Source organism: Ambystoma mexicanum, chromosome 2q (genome assembly GCF_040938575.1).
Source record: "Ambystoma mexicanum isolate Mex_15411 chromosome 2q, UKY_AmexF1_1, whole genome shotgun sequence".
Taxonomy (NCBI): Eukaryota; Metazoa; Chordata; class Amphibia; order Caudata; family Ambystomatidae; genus Ambystoma; species Ambystoma mexicanum.
The window spans coordinates 1,393,179,196-1,393,201,626 of record NC_090924.1 but is presented as its reverse complement, the minus strand read 5'-3'; the positions used below and the strand labels follow the sequence as shown (position 1 = coordinate 1,393,201,626).

At 45.2% G+C, this 22,431-nt stretch overlaps 1 protein-coding gene across 2 annotated transcripts in view; it reads right to left on the bottom strand.

Annotated features, from left to right (window-relative positions):
- Positions 1 to 5,570: 5,570 nt before the first annotated feature.
- The window catches only part of EFHB (EF-hand domain family member B), a 400,940-nt gene continuing 384,079 nt past the window's right edge, over positions 5,571 to 22,431 (bottom strand). For both annotated transcript variants that reach the window (XM_069648882.1, XM_069648883.1), the window contains one exon: positions 5,571 to 5,933. In XM_069648882.1, the coding sequence (XP_069504983.1) occupies positions 5,772 to 5,933 (162 nt within the window). In that variant the 3' untranslated portion in view covers positions 5,571 to 5,771. The remainder of the gene's footprint in view (positions 5,934 to 22,431) is intronic.

Below are 22,431 nucleotides of genomic sequence, written 5' to 3'. Positions count from 1 at the left end.
AAGAACTGTGAAAGTTAGCATGTCCACTCTTAGATAGAACTGTGAAAGTTAGCATGTCCACTCTTAGAAAGAACTGTGAAAGTTAGCATGTCCACTCTTAGATAGAACTGTGAAAGTTAGCATGTCCACTCTTAGAAAGAACTGTGAAAGTTAGCATGTCCACTCTTAGAAGGAACTGTGAAAGTTAGCATGTCCACCCCTAGACGGAATTGTGAAAGTTAGCATGTCCACTCTTAGAAAGAACTGTGAAAGTTAGCATGTCCACTCTTAGAAAGAACTGTGAAAGTTAGCATGTCCACCCCTAGACGGAATTGTGAAAGTTAGCATGTCCACTCTTAGAAAGAACTGTGAAAGTTAGCATGTCCACCCCTAGACGGAATTGTGAAAGTTAGCATGCCCATACTTGAATAGAACAGTGAAGGTTCGCATGTCCACTCTTAGATAGAATTGTGAATGTTAGCATGCCCTCACTTGATGGAATTGTGAACGTTGGCATGTCCACTCTTGATGGAATTGTGAATATTGGCCTGCGCCGCATCTAGATGGAACTGTGAAGGTTAGCATGTGAAAGTTGCATTTAGAAAGTGTGCCCTACAGCCTCTCCATCAAGCTTAGAAATGTGCCCAATAGCCTCTCCGTGAATTTTAGAAATGTGCCCAATAGCCTCTCTGGTAAATTGAATTTAGAAGTGTGCCCAAGATCCTCTGTGAAAGTTTCATTTAGAAGTGTACCTAATAGCCTCTCTGTGAATTTTAGAAATGTGCCCAATAGCCTCTCTGGTAAATTGAATTTAGAAGTGTGCCCAATAGACACTCTGGAAAGCTGCATTTAGAAATGTACCCAATAAACACTCGGGAAAGTTGCATTTAGAAATGTACCCAATAAACACTCGGGAAAGTTGCATTTAGAAGTGTGCCCAATAACCTCGCTGTGAATTTAGTAGTGTTCCCAATAACCACTCTGTGAAATTTAGAGGTGTACCCATTAGCCTCCATGAGAGCTACATCTAGAAGTGTGCCCAATAGCCACTCTGTGAAAATTGCATTTAGAAGTGTGCCCAATAGACATTCTGGAAATTTGCATTTGAAATGTACCCAATAGACTCCCTGGAAAGCTGCATTTAGAAGTGTGCCCAATAACCCCTCTGTGAAATTTAGAAGTGTACCCATTAGCCTCTGCGAGAGCTACATTTAGAAGTGTGACCAATAGCCACTCTGTGAAAATTGCATTTAGAAGTGTGCCCAATAGACATTCTGGAAAGTTGCATTTGAAATGTACCCAATAGACACTCTGGAAAGTTGCATTTAGAAGTGTGCCCAATAACCTCGCTATGAATTTAGTAGTGTTCCCAATAACCACTCGCTGAAAGTTGCATTTAGAAGTGTGCCCAATAACCCTCTGTGAAATTTAGAAGTGTACCCATTAGCCTCTGTAAGAGTTACATTTAGAAGTGTGCCCAATAGCCTGGTAAATTGAATTTAGAAGTGTTCCCAATAGCCCCGCTGGAAAATTGAATTTAGAAGTATTCCCAATAGCCTCGCTGAAAATGGATCTTAATAGTGCGTCCAGTAGCCTCTCTGTGGAAAACTGAATTTAGATATGGGCCCAATATCCTCTGTGAAAGCCGCATTTGAAGTGTGCCCATTAGCCACGCTGTGAAAGCTGCATTTAGAAGTGCTACCAATAGCATCTGTGAAAGTTGATTATAGAAGTGTATCCAATAGACACTCTGGAAAGTTGCATTTAGAAGTTCGCCCAATAACCTCTCTGGAAAATTGAATTTAGAAATGTGCCCAGTAGACGCCCTGCGAAAATTGCATTTAGAAGTGTACCCAATAACTTCTGCGAGAATTACACTTAGAAGTGTGCCCAGTAGCCTCGTTGATAAAAGTGAATTTAGAAATGTTCCCTATAGCCTCTGTATGGAAAATTGTACTTAAAAGTTTGCCTAGTTGCCTCTCTGTGGAAAATAGAACTTAGAAGTTCGCCCAGTACCCTATCTGGGAAAGTTGCATTTAGAAGTTTGCACACTCAAAGAGCATATAACCAGTCATACCACACCCCACGCTTACTCTCTCCTTTACATCACCACTCAACTAGAACACAGAGATACTATGACACCATTCGGTATAACTGTTCTCATACGAACATCCGCCGCTTACTCCACATCATTCTATGTAAACACTGCTGGTCTCACACCCTCAGCCAGGCGTTTTCCCCAGGCCTAACGCAGCCACATCCGTTCCGGATTAATCCTGCCAGAACGAACACATTCTCCTGATCTCTCAACCACCACACCTACCGATAAGAACCAGCTATTACACGCGTACCGCACGAGCTGCACACATATCCGGTGCACACACGCACCTTTTTGACTCCCCCTACTCTCTCTACTGATCTGAACTTCGGTTCCCAAGGGCGTTCAACCTACCAGCGCCTTCAGACCATACCAATGGTATATAAGGCGCTATATAAGTGCAAAATAACAATAACAATAACAATACAGTTAATTTATTATCCAGGCTTTGGGTAAACCTCTGAGAAAATATGCACTGACTTTAGTTTGCTAGTGTACATTTTTCACACCCTATATATTTCTGGGTAGGGCTTTGTACAGGATTAAATAAGGAATTTTGGTAGCAGTGTGCTTGCTTAGCCAGTGCTCAAGAAATACCTTCATTTTGAGTTGGGTATCTTGCAATCCTGCCACACCAGTAGTACTAGTAAAATCAATAGAAGTTGTAGTAGTAGTGGTAGTTCTAGTAGTGTTAATAGGAGTACCATTAGTAGTAGTATTAGTTGCAGTTCTAGTACTACAAATGTTAGTAGTATACCAATGATACTAGTACTAGTAGTTCTACAACTACTAGTGGAGTCAGTATTGGTATAAGTAGTCAAGCTACGCTATTGTCAGTAGTAACAGTAGCTACTCATAGTAGTAGTAGTCTGTGTGCAGCCTGCTGTGGCAGGTCCGAATTCTGGCAGGGTCAACTCAGCCTTTCATCCTTCAGAGGTCAATAAAATGAGTACCACTCTGTGGGATAATAATGTCTTCTGTTATTTGAGCACTCTGAGACCTATGGGTGTGTAGCGCTGTATATGAAATAAACTATTATTAGTATTATTATTAGTCGAAGCAGCAGAACTTCTACTAGCATAATCACTACTACTACAGATTCCACTACTACAAATAGTACAAGTAGTAGTAGCTGAAGCACAACTACTATGACTAGTAGCAAATGTATTCCTTGACCTTGCACAGAAGGGCGAGTTGCTATCAAGCACTTTTTTTTTGGAGAGGTATCTCTTCCTTGGGATTACCTCTCCAGTGCCAAGGACGAGATAGCTCGTCCTTGGCACTTAAGGGGTTAATAAAGGAGAAAATGTTAGAAGGCTTTGCATGGTGAAATACTGAAATCACCAAAAAAGGCCTTGGCACTGGGGGGAAAACCCATGGCAGTTAAGTAATGTGCAGTATTATCAGCAGTAATGCTACCAAACCCATAATCAGGACCTTAGGGTCAGTTGTAAGGTATAAAGAGAAAGACTCGGATACAGTGGCATGTGTGTTGCTTGCTATAGACTTTTATCCCTAACCTAAGAGGGATTTTCCCTTCTCAACAAAACTAAGGGACGTCTGCATCAAGATTTTACTCAAAAGAGCGTCTTCCATCCTGTGTCCAAAAGCCCTAATCTGACCCTTACACTCTAAATTTAATATAATGTACACAAGGGGATTTCTATAGACTATGCAGTTATATCCTTCTTTCAGAGTCTAACCTAAAAGAAAGAAAGAAAGAATGTTCCACAAGGAAAAGGGAACCTCGTTTCCCATATAATTCTTCTTATCCTTCTGTAATCTATCCAGTGCCTCTGGATAAAGTTTCACTTTTCAATGAAAGTGAGGCTCCTTTCCCGTATATCTCTTCCCTTTTTAAGGCTTTGCTTTACAAGTTCAACGAGAATGACTTCTCTCTTGAGATTGCCTATCTTTCTTTAACTCTTCATGCTTTTAAAGGAAAAAATCCTCTTTGTCCTTGTATGCCTCCAATTTCCAATGTGTTGCTTTAAGTAGTCACAATTGTAAATGATATGAATCTTTACATATATGGTGCTCTTAGAGTAAGGTAGGAACATTGGTATTCGCATATGATGCATATGGATGTTAAGAAATGAATAGCTCAAACATATCGACACTTATGAGAGACTAATGACAATGACTGTGATATTTCTTTTATTTTATTTTTTTTTTTGTGATATCATGAAACAACATGGCTAAAATTGGTATGTATAATAATATGGCAATGTTGAAATTTGTGATCTGTGGAATGTACAATGAGACTTTGGTGTAAATATAGCCCTGAAGATGGAGTGACACTCCGAAATGCATTGGCTTACGAGCCACAATTTTTGATTTGGGAAACTGTTCTGCCATTTAAGAGCTGCTTCCCAAATTGGCTTGAAACACTTAGATTAAAGTGTCTTTTAAGAAACTTGGCTGACAGCAGCGTTATGATGTTTTTGCTTTAAGACAGCACAGTGGAATAGAACATCAACGCATCTAACGACAAGAATAAGAACATTTGTAAAAGAACATTATGAACCATTAGCTCATGTTTGTGAGCATTGTGAGAGAATTGTGCACTATTGGGTGGTTTCACCTGGTTTTTGTGTATGGCAATCTAAGTGCCCATTTGAGGAGTCCATAGGACTCCATGGGGATTTCGACTGATTTTTGCCCGTAAGGTGGCAGAATTACCTCCAGCATTTTTCTGGAGCTTTTTCCTCCACCTCACAAAGGCTGTAGTACGGCAGTGAATTAATATGGGGGTAATGCATTGGTAACTTTGTTACCACTGCATTACTGCCATTTTTTTCTGCACCGCCGTACTTGGGGGGGCCAAGATTTGAAGGCAATCCCGTTTGTAATCAATGGGGGAATTTCCTGTCCTGGGGGCTGTTACATGCTCACTTCTCAGAAGCTTTTCGCTCACCTAAAGGCGGCATTCCTGCACTAGTTTGAGATTAAGAAAGTTTTCCTTGGCAAGAACTCCATATAAGAAAGCACAACAGTCCAACATCAAAATGAGAGGCACTATCGCACCACGTCGCAATACAGACTGTTTATAATGGGTGGAGATCGGTATTGGATAGAACTTGCCTTTGAACAAGTGTCATCAGAGCAGCAACCCCCCCCCGTCCCCGCTTTCCAAGGTAGAGGTTTTAGTGCACCGACTCAACACCCCTGTAGACCTTCCTCGGCCGCCCATGCCTGTGGTTTTGAAATTAACTGACAAAACAAAGGTTTTCTTGTAAAGAGAAAATAAACAGCAGCACTTAGTCTTGCCAGAGACACCAGGGATTATTGTGTAATGGGAGGTTTGCTAGAAAGCCTGCTGTGCCTCAAGCGGTGGAAGCACCAATGGAATCTCTGTATTTCCGGATCCTTGCGCCCACAGACCCCAACATGTGGCACGGAAAGGGCAATCTAACAGATCTTGCCCCCAGTACCATTTAAGCACTCGGCCCAGGTGGTGGGGAAAAAAATGCTAAAAATAATACACTGTCTGTTGTGGTTAAGAACAAATCTGTATTTAAGAAAAACAAAACCACTTCCGGTTTCAAAGTTACATCATTTAGAATGCTGTAAATAGCATATTTTGCATATATATTCAGTAGTCAGTTCAGTCGAAGGCACAGTCAAGGTAATGGGCGAGTTACTCACACACCCATCTATATAAACTTGATGCCAAAAGAATTTTGAAGGTAAATCATTGCAAAAGAGTGCCGGGTGTCTGCAAGTCGTCCATCACGCTCCGCATGGACTCAATGCACACTTCCCCCTTCGGATGTCTCTGGGAGGCGAGGCACCAGATGTGTTCAAAGGTGTCATCAGGAAGACTCACGCCAAAGTTACAGAACAGGCATTTCATCTGCGGAAACAGAAGAAACTCTAGTTACTATGAGAAGTGTCTAAGTAGAACTGACAGAGAGAAGCATGATAATACATGACTAAATGCAACCTATACAGTAAGAGTAAATAGACAATTTGAGTTAGCAAGTCACAGCAGCGCCACCTAGCAGCCATCCATGGAAGTTCATCCAAAGAGTATGGAGGAAAGGGGACGGGGCGTAAGAGTATTGTAATTGCGTTACAGGGCAGCACTAATACATGCCAGGGGCCCTATCCTCCCCTCCCCCCGTGAGGTGAGAGTAGATTAGGCCATTTCAGTTAAAAAGACACACATTCCATAGTGCCACCTAGTAGTCATCCCTGGCAGTTAACCTTCAGCTCAGAGCCACAAAGCACAGCACTGAAGGAATGTACATTTACTGAAAAGTTTGCATTTAAGATAAAAAAAGAAACATTCATTTTAGCTAAAACAGCAGCTGCTGGTCTTGCGCTGATAAATATATGTATAGTGCAGCCCTAAGAGACATTGACAAGGATAATACATGGCGCTACAATGCAAGCTTTTCAGTTAATTTGCATACTCAAAGTGCAAATTATGACTCTGGCCTGGTGGTGAGCTTTCATAGAAGACTAGAGACAAGAGGGGGAGCAGAAACATCAAAAGGCAATTGGAGGGAGAGAACAGGAGTTTACAGGGGGAGAATATCAGGAGGTGGCAGAAGGAGAAAACCGGGAGGCAGCAGGAGGAGAAAACCGGGAGGCAGCAGGAGGAGAAAACTGGCAGGCGGCACGAGGAGAAAACCGGGAGGCGGCACGAGGAGAAAACCGGGAGGCAGCACGAGGAGAAAACCGGGAGGCAGCACGAGGAGAAAACCGGGAGGCGGCACGAAGAGAAAACCGGGAGGAGGCACGAGGAGAAAACTGGCAGGCGGCACGAGGAGAAAACTGGCAGGCGGCACGAGGAGAAAACCGGGAGGCGGCACGAAGAGAAAACCGGGAGGAGGCACAAAGAGAAAACCGGGAGGAGGCACAAAGAGAAAACCGGGAGGAGGCACGAGGAGAAGGGAAGTGATAAAACCCTCATATTCTCCTATGTGGAAAGTGGGGCTGGCAAACCCAGATGGCCCTGCCAGTAAAAAAGAAGATCCATCTGCTTCTGTGGCTGGTAGCGGGAACATAGCAACATCTACAAAACATATGGAAAGGATTGGAGGTGGTCGATCCCACCATCAAGGGGCCAAGTCAGAAGCATTTTAGATAAAGAAACACAGACAAAGTGCAGGGAGGTACCCTGAAATCTTGTGAACTTTAAAAGAAGACCAATGAACTGATGAAACCATTGATGAAAGACTTCCCTGACACGTGTGTCCCTTGTATTTATTAAAATCTATTTTCCTAGCGTTTTTGTTTTCACTTTTTTGTGGCATCTACTCACCTATAAGACACCGCCTTCTAACTACTAAGAAGATACTTTTCGATACTTTAAAGAACCATTGAGATGGAAGTGTTCAGAGATCTTTCTCTGACAGAAAAGGCCACTCAACTAGGGAGATTGCAAATTAGCTTTTATTTTATTTGAATATCAATATAGCATGGACATGGCCGCAAAGGGCAACAGAGCACTTTATCTCTGGAACTGTGGATGCTCCAGATGCACACTCCAGTGTTTATAGAGTGCAAGAGGTTCGGGCTGTTGTGCATATCTTGACATAGATATCAGGATAGGGTGCGTGGACTCTCTAGAACTGGTTGATTGTTAGGTGGGGTGGAGTGTAATGGAGCATGAATAAAAAGGATTTGAAATCTGTGGAAATTCTATGTATTGAGAAGAACAAGTTACTTACCAACTGTAACGTTCTTTCGGCTGGATGTTCCTCGCACGTATTACTCATCTTAGATATCTTGTCTCCCAGCTCTGCTGCTTTGGAAAACATTTTCACCAGAGGGCTCTGTGCTCGAAGCTGCGGAGTTGAAGTCCCTCAAGGGCCGCGGTCAAGAGTCGACGTCATCCGCAGTATAAAGGGCTGGAGCCGCGCCCGTTACCTCAGTTCTGTTTTTACGGTGTTAATGGTCGCATCAGTTGATCAGGCTTTCATAGTCCGTTGGCTCTTAAGGAAGTTCAAGTGCAACTGGCGTAAACTGTACGGAGGGGTAGGTTGGGAGGGTCGGTGAGGAATACGTGGGAGGAACATCCAGTCGAATGTTACAGTTGGTAAGTAACTTGTTCTTCGAATGGATTGTGTCCTCCCACGTATTCCTCATCTTAGGTAGGCTCCCAAAGCAGTAATAATTTGGAGGAGGGAGTACCAGAAATTTCAATCATGGACTGAATGAAGGACGGCTATTGCAAATAAGCCTCATTGATATGATGTAGAGTCCAAGCAGTAATGCTTCACAAAAGTGTGCATTGACGACCAGGTGGCTGGAGCACAAATATCCTGCACCGGAACACCCCTCTGAAGAGCCGTAGAAGTTGCCATGTCCCTGGTTGAATGAGCCCTTAGCCCATATGGAGGCTCTTTCCCAACCAATTTGTAGCATTCCGAGATTGCTAGAATTATCCATCTGGATAGTGTTTACTTACACACTCTAAGGCCCAATTTGTGTCCTGTATATCCAACAAATAGTTGGTCACATTGTTGGAAATTTGTCAGTCTAGAAATATAGACGCAGAGCTTTTTTTGAGTCCAGTCTGTGCAATCTCTCCTCCTCTTTACTTGCATGTGGAGGAGGGTAAAAAGAAGGTAAGGTAATGTTCTGTGACAGGTGGAAATCAGAGACTATTTTAAGTAAGAAGGATTGTTTGACCTTTGGAATGACCTTGACCCTATGGAAAATGGTGTGAGGAGGCTTACAATAGAGTGCCTGCAACTCACTCACTCTGCAGGCTGATGTTATAGCCACAATCAATATTGTTTTCAAAGTAAGGATCCTTAATGGGCAAGAATGTAAAGGCTCAAAAGGGGCACACATTAGAAATTTTAAAACTACATTTAAATCCCAGGTAGGAACATGAAAAGGTGTTGGAGGATACACATTTGTCAGTCCTTTTAGAAACTGGGTAACTAAAGCCATTTTAAAATAAGAAACCTCTTCTTATTTTAAAATAAGTTAGATAGCGCTGCTAAGTATCCTTTAATAGTGCCAACTTGGAGCCCCAAATTGGCCAAGTGTAAAAGGAAAGACAGTACTGTCAGAGTATTACATAAGAATGGGTCCACATTCTTATGCCTGCACCAGATACTGAACTTGTTCCAACACCGATACAGGTATTTTGTTGCTGGCCTCCTGGCAGAAAGCAAAATCTCCATTACGTCATCCGGGAGGTCCCAATCCTTATATCTCAGCCTCTCAGAAACCATGCGTGAAGGCTGAGTGTCTTGACCTCTGAATGGAGAACCGGACCTTCCTCTTGTGAGAGAAGATCCCCTGGTAGAAGACGTATTGCAGGGCAGATGGACATGTCCAGAAGGTCCAGGTACCACGTCCTCCTGGCCCAATCTGGGGCAATTAGGATCATGGTTTTCCTGAACTTTCTCAACCTCCTGATTACATGAGGAATCACGGGGACTGGAGGAAACGCGTATAGGAGTGGAAAAACCTAGTCCACCACAAACGTGTCCCCTAGAGCTCCTCTTGGGGGAAATTCCCTTGAGCAGTACAGTTCGCATTTCCTGTTGATGCTGGTCGTCAACAGATCCACTTGAGGGGTTCCCCAAAAGGCGAAGATCTCTTGAAGGACTTCCTGAGCTAGTTCCCACTCGTGAGAGACTGTGCTCTGCCTGCTTAGAGCGTCCGCCGCCGGGTTCTGCTCTCCGGCTAGGTGAATTGCCGACAGAGAGATTCCTTCTTGCATTGCCCAGAACCAGAGCTGCATTGCCTCCCTGCATAGTGGTAGTGATCCTACGCCTCCTCTTTTGTTGAGGTACTACATGGCCACTGTGTTGGCCATCATTATCAGGACATTCTTTCCCCGTACAGAGGGCAGAAAGGCCTTCAGCACTAGTTTGATTGCCCTCAGCTCAAAAAGGTTGATGTGTAGTTTGGGCTTTCGATGGAGACCGACTACTGATTGTCAGATCATTGTTGTGGGCTCCTCACCCCGCGAGTGAGGTGTCTGTCACTACCGTTATCTCCGGCCATGGTTGCCAAAAATGTTCTCCCTTGGGGATATTTTCCTTGCAGGCCCACCATAGAAGATCTTGAGCCACTTTGGCCGGGACTTGCAGAGGATCAGACATCTCCCCTGAAAATTGGGACCATTGAGTCGTGAGGTCCCATTGAAGGGATCTCATCCTCAATCTGGCCTCTGGCACCAGAAAAATGCAGGATGCCATGAGGCCTAGCAACGTTAGAAAACTGAAGGCCAGCAGATGTTGGGCATTTTGAAACTTTGTTACCATCTGCAGAATGTGGTGAGCTCACTCCTCAGGAGGCGAGGCTTTCTCTGAGGAAGTATCCAGGACTGCTCCCATGAATTGGAGTCTTTGGCTTGGAATCATTTGTGACTTCTTGTAATTGAGGGAGAAGCCCAGCCTGTGTAAGAAGTGGCAGGTCATGGCCAGATGTTCCTGGGCTTGTTCGGGTGAACTTGCCCTGATTAGCCAATCGTCCAGGTAAGGGTAGACATGAATCCCCCCTCTCCTGAGACTTGCTGCCACTACCGCCATCAGTTTGGTGAAAACCCTTGGGGCGTAGATCAGCCCAAATGGCAGAACCTGAAACTGATAGTGAAAACTGCCAACCACGAACCTCAGGTACTTTCTGTGCTTGAGATGGATTGGCAAATGAAAGTAAGCATCCTGAAGGTCCAACGAAACCAGCCAGTCCTGAAGCTGAAGAGCCTGAATGATCTGAGAAAGGGTCACCATTTTGAACTTGTCCTTCCTGAGGAATTTGTTGAAATTTCTTAAATCCAAGATGGGTCTCAATTCTCTGTCCTTTTTGTGAATGAGGAAATACGGGGAGTACCAACCCTTGTTCCTCTCTGCTACAGATACATGTTCTATTGCACCTTTCTCTAGCAGGGTTGAAATCTCCTGCACAAGGAGTGGGTCTGGAATTTTGACAGAATTGGCTCCCGGTGGATGATCCCGAGGTCTTTGTTGAAAAGGAAGACATTAACCATGTGTCACTGTTTCTAGCGCCCAGGCAACTGGTGTAACTCCCCGTCATTCGTTCAGATACCGAATGATCCTGCCTTTCACGGGGTCTTGTGGGTGAAGACCTCAGAGTGGCTTTGCAGTGGCTGAAGAGGAAGTAGCCACTGCTGGGGCTGATCTAGCACTTTTCCCTCTTCCACCACAAGAGGGTTTTCTCTGTTGGCCTCTTTGACTGTCATGTCCCCTCCCTCTTCCAAAGGAGGAGTAGAAACGAAAGGGACGGCTCCTCCAGGAAGATGACCCTGCATAGTAGTGTTGCTGAGGCTGTCCTATAGCGGCGCTGAGTGATTTAGCTGCTGCTTTCGAGGTCTGCAGCTTCTCCAAGCTCTCGTCTGCCTTGCTGCCGAACAGCCTCAAGCTGACAAAGGGCATATTGAGTAATCTGGACTGCACATCAGGTGCAAAGCCAGATATTTTCAGCCATGCAAATCTACGTAGGACCGTGCTAGATGCCATGGACCTGCTTACACTATCAGCAGTGTCCAATCCTGACCGGAGGCATCCCTCCATAGCCTCCTTTCCATCTTTCACTATGTCCAGGAAACTGTACCGTTCCTCACCATCCGGGATGTGTTGAGCCGCTAATGTCATACAGTCCCACAGGGTGTATGTAAATCTTGCCAAAGTGCAAGTTACATTTGTGCATTTAAGGGCCATGCTGCCCGAAGAGAAGACTTTCCGGGCCCAAGCATCGACTTTTTTGTCATCCCTGTCAGGTGGTATCGAAAGGATAAGCTGACTGCCTAGTGGAGGTTGCAGCCTGTACCACCAAGCTCTCTGGCGAGGGATGCTTAGATAGGTACTCAGAATCTGATGAGGATGGCCTGTACTTTCCCACAAGCCTTTTATTAACTGCAAGCCCAGAATCTGGGGGATCCCAAGTTGCCATCACCCTCTTTTGCAGTGCCTTATGAAAAGGGAGGACAGGGTCCCTTTGAGGTCCCTCATTAAGGATGTCTGCCATATCATCCTGGTTGAATCTTGGGGAAGCTGTTTTCCATCCCATGAAGTCAATGACTCTTCCCATTAGGTTTCTATACCCAGGGTCTGCGTGATCTGCAGGGTCTGGTCTCTCAAATTCTACTTCAGGGGAAGTATCTAGGCCACTGGCTGACTGAAGGCAGTCATAAAGACCAGCCATTTTAGAATTTGGGTCTACTAGTTCCTCAGGAACCTCCTTGGTTCCAAATCTAACCCCAGTTGAAGTAACATTCTCTTCAGAGGACTGTTCCTCAAAGATAGAGGACATAGATTTGAAAAACTGTTGCCTGGGTGAGGCTGGAAGATTTTTTCTGGTATAGGGGGTGGCATTGACCTAGGTGTAGACATAGGCGTTGATTTTGGCATTGGGATTAAAGAATGCCACAACAAAGGCGTCAAAGGCGTCGATGGTATGGACGCTGGCTTTGACATTTTTCGAAGGAGGCTTCGACGTCGTCGAGGGAGGCCTTGACACTGTTGCGGAAGGTATCGATGCCATCTTCGATGACTGCGTCGAGTCGATATTCGACTTCAATATCCATGCCATTTTGACCTCTGTTACCCCCGATTTATGCACCAGTGGTTTCCATCTTTTTTCATGAGTTGTCAGAGAACTTTCCTTCGATGACACCCTCGACTTTTTGTCAAATCTCGCGTGTTTAGTTTTTGATTTCACTCTGTCACCTTTGGAGTGGACAGGGGCATGCTCTTCACTTGGCTTTTTCGAAGGGGTCTGGGCTGCTATGTCAAAAATTTTAAGCATTAAAGCCCTAAAGGCCTCCCATTTTTCAGGGGAATCATTCTTGGAAGGATAGGAAATAACCCTTCTCTCAGATGAGGATGAAGAAGATCTATGACATTACTTCTTCGATTTTTTGGACGAAGACGAGGATTTCCTCGAGCGACTCTTAGACCTCGAACTCTTCGACCCGTGTCGAGATTTTCCACACGACCCTCCTAAATTTCTTTGTCTTTTCGAAGACTTATAAGATTCCTCCCCACCGCCAGCTTACCTTTCTGTTCCTTAAGAGCCTTATTGGACATAGCCTGACAGGAACCACATTCGTCGTCCCAACGGTCAGGGCTCAAACACGAGGGCAATTGCAATGAGGGTCGGTAATTGGCATTTTTCTACCACACTTCAAACATTTTTTAAAACCCGTCTTGGATGTGGTTGGAGTCGATGATGAGGACATTTTGTTGAGGAAAAACTGATGCGCCGTTTTGTGACACTGTTAGGGAGAATTCTCCAGAATGGCTAATTTCACTTACCTACTGAGTCCCTCAGCAGCTTTGATGGATTTCTAGGATCTATTTTTTTCACCTGGTAAGAGTGTGAGCCTTTTTTTCCCACTCTTACATGTGTTTTGCTGTGTGTTTTACATTTTTGTGTTCATAGACTGTAGAATCTCACCTAGTCCATAGGCATCATCTTTTTACTGTGTGTCATACAGCACCTTTAGTGCAATGACACAGGGTTGTCTTTTTCAGACTTCCCACTTTAAACTCCATTTTCTGGGACTGACTACTGTCTCCCAGAACATGTAAAGTTGCCATTGACATTATTAGTCTTTTTTAAATTCACAGACCCAGTACAAACTATATTACATAGAGTACTGGAAATGGTTAATAGTTATCCCTTTGTGTCTGTCTCTCATTATTTCGTTCCCCTTTCTTTAAGATTTGGCTGGTGGCAGTGGTATCTACCATATTTTTCCTACTGCGGTCTATGAAAATTGCCTTGGTACTGTTTCGGGCTATGTTAGTAGCCTCAAACTTTAATCCGCTGGACCCCATTTAATTTTATTTTGGTCCGGCTGGTGTTATTCACCATTTCTTTTTGTAAAGGTCTTTCTCGTGTTTTACTCTGCACGCCAAACCAGGTTTGGTTCCTTTGTTCGCCGTCCTTTGGCGGGCTACTGCACAGAAGTCCTCCTTAGGCACCTGAATGTTTGGGTGGACAAGATGTGAGGGAGGGGTTTGAGGAGCCCTGTATAGGGTCTCCTTGGAGACCCAAGTCACACTCTTGTTTGATTGGCTAAGTGACTGTCCTGCCAGTACAGCCACCCTTCTGTGTGATTGACAACCAGGCTGTGGGAATGGGGGAAAACTGCATTAAAAGCAGGTCGCTGGGACTTGGAAGGCAGAGTCACCACTGGATCGAGAGAACCAAAGAGGAGCTGAAGGAAGAAGACTGCTGCAACTACTGAACCTTCCGTTGAAGCAATGTTGCGGGTCCGAATCTCCTAAACTTCGACGACAGAGAAGATCTGCAAGGAATCTTCTTCCCTTGACATGGTGGGACCAATCTGTTCACCAAAAACCAAGCAAGACCTCCCTCCCCTGGTCGAAATTGCTGTGCATCGCTGCAGTGAACTGGATATCCAGGGGGACCTGGACCCTGTTTGGGTTTTAAGGAGCGCGCCTTTTATTCATTGCTCTGCTGCTGGTTTCTTCCCTGGCCAGTGCAGGACCCTCCAGTCTTCCTCTTCGTTTCAGTCCAACAGTCGCTTCAGGAACGGTGAGCCTACAGGACCTGCCAGGAACTTCTGCCTCAGCTACAGCATTCTTCTTCTTCTAAGGTACTGTTCAAACCCCGGTTCTTTGTTCCGTCTGACCGCGGTGAAAGTGCTTTAAATCTTTCGCCAATCCGAGGGCTTGTCCTTCTCTACTCTTTTAAATAACTTTTCCTCCAACCAACTTCGTTCAAACTCTTGGCAAAGACTTAACCGTGAACTACTCTGAACAGTGTGATCCTCTGCAAAGACTCTGAACCATTAACATTGGCCCAGGCCTATTGATTTCAATCCTAGTTATAGTAAGCCTTTTCTAGATTGCCCTGCCTACTTACTTGTTGGTGTTGTTTGATTTTGAATAACCTTGCCTTTCCCTCCCTTTTTAAATTGCTGGTGTGCCATTTTGCTCACACTTCATTTTGAGCTTAACTTGTCCAGAATTGATTGGGTGTTGTGTAGAATATTAAGATTGTGAGTTTCTGCTGCTTTATAATAGTGAATTGTTTTATAACTGATGGTGTAAATAATGTATATTGTTTTACTCAGAAACCTTGAGTCAGTGTTTGTTTGAACCATAGCAATTGCTGTCCTTTGTGTAACTTCTGATACTGCTCACTTTACTCTTGAGATAAGTCTGGCCGCTCACCCCTCACTACCACTTTACTGTGTAGTACAGGCTTTTACCAAAGGTGAATTTGCACTTGTAGTCTTAATTGTATGTGGTGTCCCCAAAGGAGCATATGATTCTGCCTAACAGACATGAAGCAGCGCTCGAAAAAAGGTAACGGGCGCGGCTCGAGCCCTTTATACTACGGATGACGTTAGTGCTCGACGGCAGCCCTCAAAGGACTTCAACTCAGGGGCTTCAAGCACAGCGCCCTCTGGTGTAAAAAAATTACAAAGCAGCAGAGCTGGGAGGCAAGACATCTAAGATCTAAGATGAGGAATACGTGGGAGGACACAATCCATTCGAAATTGGTATTACTCTGTAACCCATGCCTTGCACCTGAGTCTTCAGTTTATGTGAATGCTTTGTTGCTATCACCAAGTCATTTTAAATGTTTCAAAATATCATAATAGAAAATAACTGTCTTTCTTTACACATGACTATGCTCATGAACCAAGACTGACTTCCGAGCACATTATCCTGTGAGGGTAGATGTTTATTTTCAGGTGTCAGGGTACAGTGCAAGCCCCAATCACCACAGATCAGCTTACGAAAGTCTTATCACCTCCCTTCACTAGGGTCCCTAATTTTACTCACTGCATTTCCTCTCCAGTCCTCTTCTACTTCTGACCCTCTATAACCACACGCCACAGACCCAGTCCTCCTTCCGCAATGGCTCAATCACTTCTGATCGGGGTCCCACCCATACCTCTTATTTTGGGAAATGAATGCCCTCACATGCAGCCTGTTCCCGTTATCTACCACATTAGTAGGGATGGGTGCCTCCTCCTGCTCCCTAAAATCCTCCAGATGTTTCCCTCCTGCCAACTTGATATTCTTCTCCTACCACCACCTGATATTCTCCTGTCACCTGATATTCTCCTCCTGCTGTCTGATATTCTCTCTCTCCCTCTAGCCCTCTCTCTCACCGCCCCTCATCTCCCACTTTCTTCCTAAATCACAAAGCAAATCACAACTTTCAGCCAATGCTCCTCTTTACTGTCTGTGGAAAATACCCTGATGATCCCTCTGCCTTGTTTGGGTTTGGACCGAGGGTCTGAGCCTGGATGACTTGATAGTACAGGGATTCAGAATGGCTCCCTGTAATGATGGTACCTGGGACTGGTGTGTCTGATTTGTCACAGTTGTCCTTCAAGGCATGCAGACCACACCTTCAAATGCTGGGTCCACCATCTTGAAATCGGACAGTGCATCTTTATGTGCACGCGCAAAGGTGCTGACCAGCTGAGCATAGTCATGTTTGCTCCCCTATGCTCTGGTCATGGAACTTGGCTTTGGCTGTGTCCATGGTATTGCTTCCCAGGCTTCTGATGTACTGCAGCGACAGAGGCGCACTGACCCTTTAGAGACAATTGTACATTTCTCAAAGGGTCAGTTGCATTTTTGTGGTGCATGTGCCCCAGTTATGAGAACTACGTGGATCGACCAGGGGAATCCTCTCCATGTGGTCCATCATCCACTAGATTGAGGAGTTACCAGTGCCCTGGTTCAACTCACCAGATGCCCCAAAAATAAGGCAGGCGACCATTTAACAAAGTCTAGAAAGGGCACTATACCCATTATAAGAAGAGGGAGCTAGGAAGGACAAGTGTGAATCCAAATGTTAATAGGAATACTACCACCCTCTGATTAGTAACCCTTTTCCAGCAAGGTTAACATGCTTCCTAGAGCGGGAAACCACCAATGAGAATCCACGGGGGAAAGGCAGTGTAAGGAAGGCATGGTATCAAACAGTAAAACAGCCACAAGTGATCACAGTTGAAGGTTGTTTATTGAATTAGGTTTGAAAAACACCTAATCTAATCCTAAATCCAACGATGGTAGCAAGCTACGACCAACAAATAATTACAACGTAGTCCTAGTTGAATCTGTCAAAATAAAAAGGGCTTATACTAATAATCCTAATACCAATCCTTACTTCTAAATACAAATAGTGTGGGAAACAATGTTACGCAAAAGACAAGTGTGCAAGAAATGATATGTCAGGATATTCAAGCCGTTGGCTTCCCTTCCCCACGTTTTCAGCAAGGGACAAAGCAGCACACTCGAGCTTAGCAAACTCTCTGGCTTCTCTAGCACAAGGATACAGTTCAAGACTTCAATATCAGGGCCTTCTGTGCCAAAGTCTCTTTGCCATTCAGAGTCTCTTATTCCAGAGGGCCTGATGCAACATGACAAAACATTAAAGTTCCTTTCTTCTCAGAAATTTCACTTGTACAACTTCTCGGGTGATTTACTGTTCACCCCGGGTCTCCCTCCGCCGGGCTCAGACCCACTTAACAGGAAACCTTCAATTGGTCTCACTCTGCCGGGCTCAGACCAAATTCATGTACTTTTCCAAACGTTTTCTACTTCATCAAGATCGAAAACTTTCGACTGTGCGCAGGATTTTGCTTGACCCGTCGCAGGACCACTTTGATTCACATTTATTTGTTCTCTTTCAATTGGCCTCCTTTGCCCGGCTCAGACCAAATGTATCTACTTTCGTCACTTCTCAGCTGGATACCTTAGAGAGACCTTCGATTGAGCACTCACGCGGTGCCGGCCCCTCTGTCAAAAGTATTATCGCTTACTTTAAGGTTCAATCACTCATCAGCAGTTCAACTTCAACTGCGTCTCTTATCTTACGCGTTTTAACAACGTGCATTCCAGCGCTTGCCATACAATGTTGCTGCTTGCAACCTTGTCTTCAACACAGACCATTCTTGTACCAGTCTCTCCAACTCACCGGCTGTGTTGATTTAACTGAAGTGGCTTTGTTCTTGCAGCCAAGCATGGTACCATAGCCACTGGTGATTCTTCTCGCCTTGATTATTGACGCGGGAGGGCCCCGGGTATCTCTGACACACAATTCAGGATTCTGCAGCCTGGTTTCCTTGTATTACGCTTTCTATATTCTTGAGGTCCCTGGAAAATAACAGTTCTTTGTCGAAAAGGTCAAGGGAATTTCCCTCATTGCGATCCCCTTTTGGTTTTGCTGTCTTTCCTCGCTACCGTCTCGAAACTGCTGTTTCCTTGTGTGCTTTGCCTCGCTCAGAGTGTGCTCTCCTGCTCCGCCTTTTATCCCTGTGGGGAAGTGTAATGGAAGTCAGATGTGTTTGATGGTTAGTACTTGCCTGACCATTGTATTAGGACACGCCAGGTATACGGCTCAGGTGTTGGTGTTGTACTCCGTATGTTCCGCCGTTAGTCCGGAAGACCACTCGGACTAGATGCCACTGAAGTAATTCAGACTTTCTTCCTGAGAGCACGGCTTGCAGGGTAATGAAACCTGTCAGGCCAAGGGCTCAGGCAAAAAGGCGGAACGCACAGCGGAGCTAGAGGGAAAAAATAAACAAGGCAAGTATTACATTATTGTTGATGGCAATAAACCAACCCCTCTACACCCTCCAAGGCCCACAAGCTTACCTGTGAAATTCCTTTTTTCTGCGCAATACCTACTTGTGATAGAACACAAGACCGGGTGTAGGTGAAGGTCAGTTGGCAACTTGAGAGTTTCCCAAGGATAGTGTCACTGATGTCCCAAGATCAGGTAAGGGGATTCCCTGACCAGGATGGCACGAGGACGCTACTAGGAAGGTGGTAGAACAATCCTTTGAAAGGCAGCAAAGCGTCCCAAAATCCAATAAGTGGTGCAAACAGCGAAGCGTCCCAAAATCCAATAAGTGATGCAAACAGCAAAGCGTCCCAAAATCCAATGAGTGGTGCAAACAGCAAAGCGTCCCAAAATCCAATGAGTGGTGCAAACAGCGAAGCGTCCCAAAATCCCAAATAAAACCAAGTCAATAGCCAAAATGTCACAATGTGTTAGCAAACAGCACCGTTTTTCCAAGTGCAGCAAAAAGGTTTCAGGAAGAAAAAAGGCGTAGTGTTTGCTTTTCCAAAACACCTAAATGCAGGTTCTTTACTTCTTCGTTCGAAGAGCGGGTAACCAGGAGCGGGTAAGGGATACGGGGTCAGGAGTCAGAAAGGGAGCAGGGAGCCAGACATGAGAAACGGAATCCCAAAGGCAGTCCGGTAAGAATTCCATGGTCGTGCATGGCAGGACAGATCAGAAGAGCGCCAAAACAGAATCAGCAAGCAGGCAACGGAGTCCAGAGGGTAAGCAGAAGTCAGAAGCCAGGTAAACAAAAGGTATGGAAACTTTTCCGAGAAGCGCTGCTCACCGTAACACAATGGTTTAGGAGCACCGGCTTTCTGGGGGCGTGGCTAGATATAGGAAGTGGATTTGAAGGAGGCGTGGAATGCATACAAGAGAAAGAGCATTCCAAGGGTTTATGCCAAGCGCAAGTCCCATTGGGAGATGTAGTATTTACCGGCGATGACGCCGGCGTTGATGTAATCGCCAGGACAAGCGCCACGGGCTTCCCACATTGGCATAAGAATGTCGTAGGAATCCGGGGGCAAGACAGTCTGTTTCCCTCATTGCGGGCTGTCGAGGAGAAAGTGTTTGTGTTGTAAAGGGGAGGGGTAGAGTTCCTAAATATCCTACCTGGTAGGAAGGGGTAAAGGTGTTACAAGGAAGGGGATACCGCATCTCACCATCCGGTGTCCCACTCCCCGAAGACACCTCACCCATGTGACCCTCCCGCACTGGTCCACCCCCAGGAACTGGATTCAAAAGCGATGGCCGTGTCCTGGCCACCTGGATGACAGCTCCCCGGGGGCTAGTGGGTGAGACACCTTCTGATTTCTCACAATAGTGAGGGATTTGTTTTCATTCAAAGAGTTTTTTTGAGAACAGACTCATGCACCAGAGTTGCTGCTCCATAGTAACAATCCAAGTAACACTTTTGTAGAATGCACATAGACTATACACATAGGAACTCTACAGATTGTAAAAAGGAGAATGTGATCCAAGAGTATTGTTTTGACAACCTATTAACTTATCGAATGTAGGTATGTATGTATGTATGTGATTTTCTACAGTGCAGACCACCCAGGGAAGTAACAGAGCACTACACAAGGAAGAGGAGAATGAAAAGGAGTGAGGGAGAGGGGGGATATGTGGGGCAAAGACAAACAGAGATGCAGAGTCAGTATTTTGAAACACAGGAGGGTGGATATCATTCTGATGTTCCACGGGAAAGGGGGCTTACATGAGAAGGCTTGTATTCCTGTGTTTCTTTTTTTTGTATTTCTTTTTTTCCAGCCTAGACATTTGCCATTTGTAGTGTTACTATGGATCCCAGAGCAAGTGAGCTTGGTGGGAAAGTTGGAGCAGAGTACATGCGAGGTATTGAATGCAAGAGAGAGTGGTAACAGTTGCATATAGTGCAGTGTGAGACAGAGGGTTGTCTAACTTGAGTGAGACAGAAAGAGATCTATAGGCGAGAGAGCGAGAGAGAGAGAGAGAGAGAGAGAGAGAGAGAGAGAGAGAGAGAGAGAGAGAGACAGAATGTACGGTAAGGGTAAGCAGGGCACCATATACTGTGGGGTAAGAAGGGCACCTGAGTAGGGACAGATTGAGAGAGGATAGGAGGTGGTGAGAATAGCAGAGTGAGGAGGTGGTAAGAGCAGCAGAGGGAGAGGAGGCTGAAAAGAGACGAGCAGGAAGAGGTGAGAGGAAAGGACGGGCAAGAGCGTGAACATTGGAGGAACAGAAGGAGAGAGAGAGAGAGAGAGAGAGAGAGTGGGAAGACAATTGTTGGTAGTGAGACGGGACGGGAAATAGAGAGGGAGAGAGAGAGAGAGAGAGCATACTCGAAGGAGTAGTACGTTTAGAGTGAGGAGAGAGAGAGAGTGATCTACCTGGTGGAAGTGGTAGGTAAGGGCTCTCCCTAGGAAATCCCCAGAGGTAGCCAGATTGATATGGCATTTGGCTTTAGAGTCTCACCAACAGACAGTAGTAGACAGTAGGCATTACTAATTGCTAGCTGGGAAATCTGGTTCCCCAGGACACATTGGTTAGAGTGGTGGAAAGCCCACGAAGAAGAGCAAGGGAAACCCAAAAGTCAACCCTGCCAGCATCCTGACCAGAAAAACAAAAAGAGCTGATATTTTTAACATCTTGAAATTAAAAATCCTTAAACCACCTTTCAGAGTCTGAATTCTCTTAAGACCATCTGTGGCACTTAGGACAACATGCCTTACCCCCCGTACCATAGAAATCCACAGTAGTGATCTTTCATTGCATTAGACACCGTTTTGGAAGCATTTAAGCGTGGAGACAAATATCAAAAGTCGCCTGCTCAATGCTATCTTGATTTTAACGTTGGCAATAGACCTTTTGTCCGAGAAGAGAGAGAAATTGGAATCTGAGCGAAGGAAGAGCAGGTGGAAGCGAAGGCGTCAGAATTTGCAGTTGGCTTTGCCGCAGCAGACAATGCATCCAATATCCTTGCTTGCTTATGAATTAGCAAATTATTCATTCTGCGTGATAAGATTTCGAGGGAGCCGCCAAGTGTATTAGCCAAAACAAGCTATCCCCTCAGGGAGGTGCTACCTCTGGTGTACCTGCTTGAGCTGAACCTGTCCAGCATGTCGAGGGCCAGTGCCTTGGCAGATGATGCAGATGTGGCACCTGTTGAGAAACCCACTTTCAGTCTTGTTGATCCACGGGTAGTTGCATTTAAAAGGTAGCATTGAGTAGCTGCTGGCTTTTATGTACCCACGTTTCACGGTAAAAGTGGCTGCTTTTTCATTTGCATGTGTCGGTATCTGGGTAGAAAGAATAGCAGCAAACACCCCAAGGAGGAGACACTGTGCAAATGTGCAAAGATGCATTGCTGCAGCACTTGTGACATCAGTTGGATCAATAACACAGGCAGCAGGAAGAAAATAAACCAGCCCAAATATGGCCAACTACACAGGGGATACCAAGCTCAGGGACGGCATTATCCATGGGCTGAACATGATTGGCATCTCTTGAAAAGCTTGCGAGCAGGGCAGAGACTGCCTATGCTCTGGGGTCCCTTCCGCAGGGACTCAGCATCTTGAATATAGAGGGGGCATCAGCAGGAACAGACAGATGCCCATCAGCTGCACAGATAGTTGCTGGCTATCTACTGGACACTTTAATTATGGGAAGGGAGGGTGACCAAGTACAGCATTGGTGTAGCAAACAGTCAGACAGCCCAACAGCACTTCTGCGAGTTGCTATTGAATCACTAGGCTGCAAGTGTGCAGTCGGAAACTGCTTTTAATGCAGCTGGGGCTATAGTGTCTAAC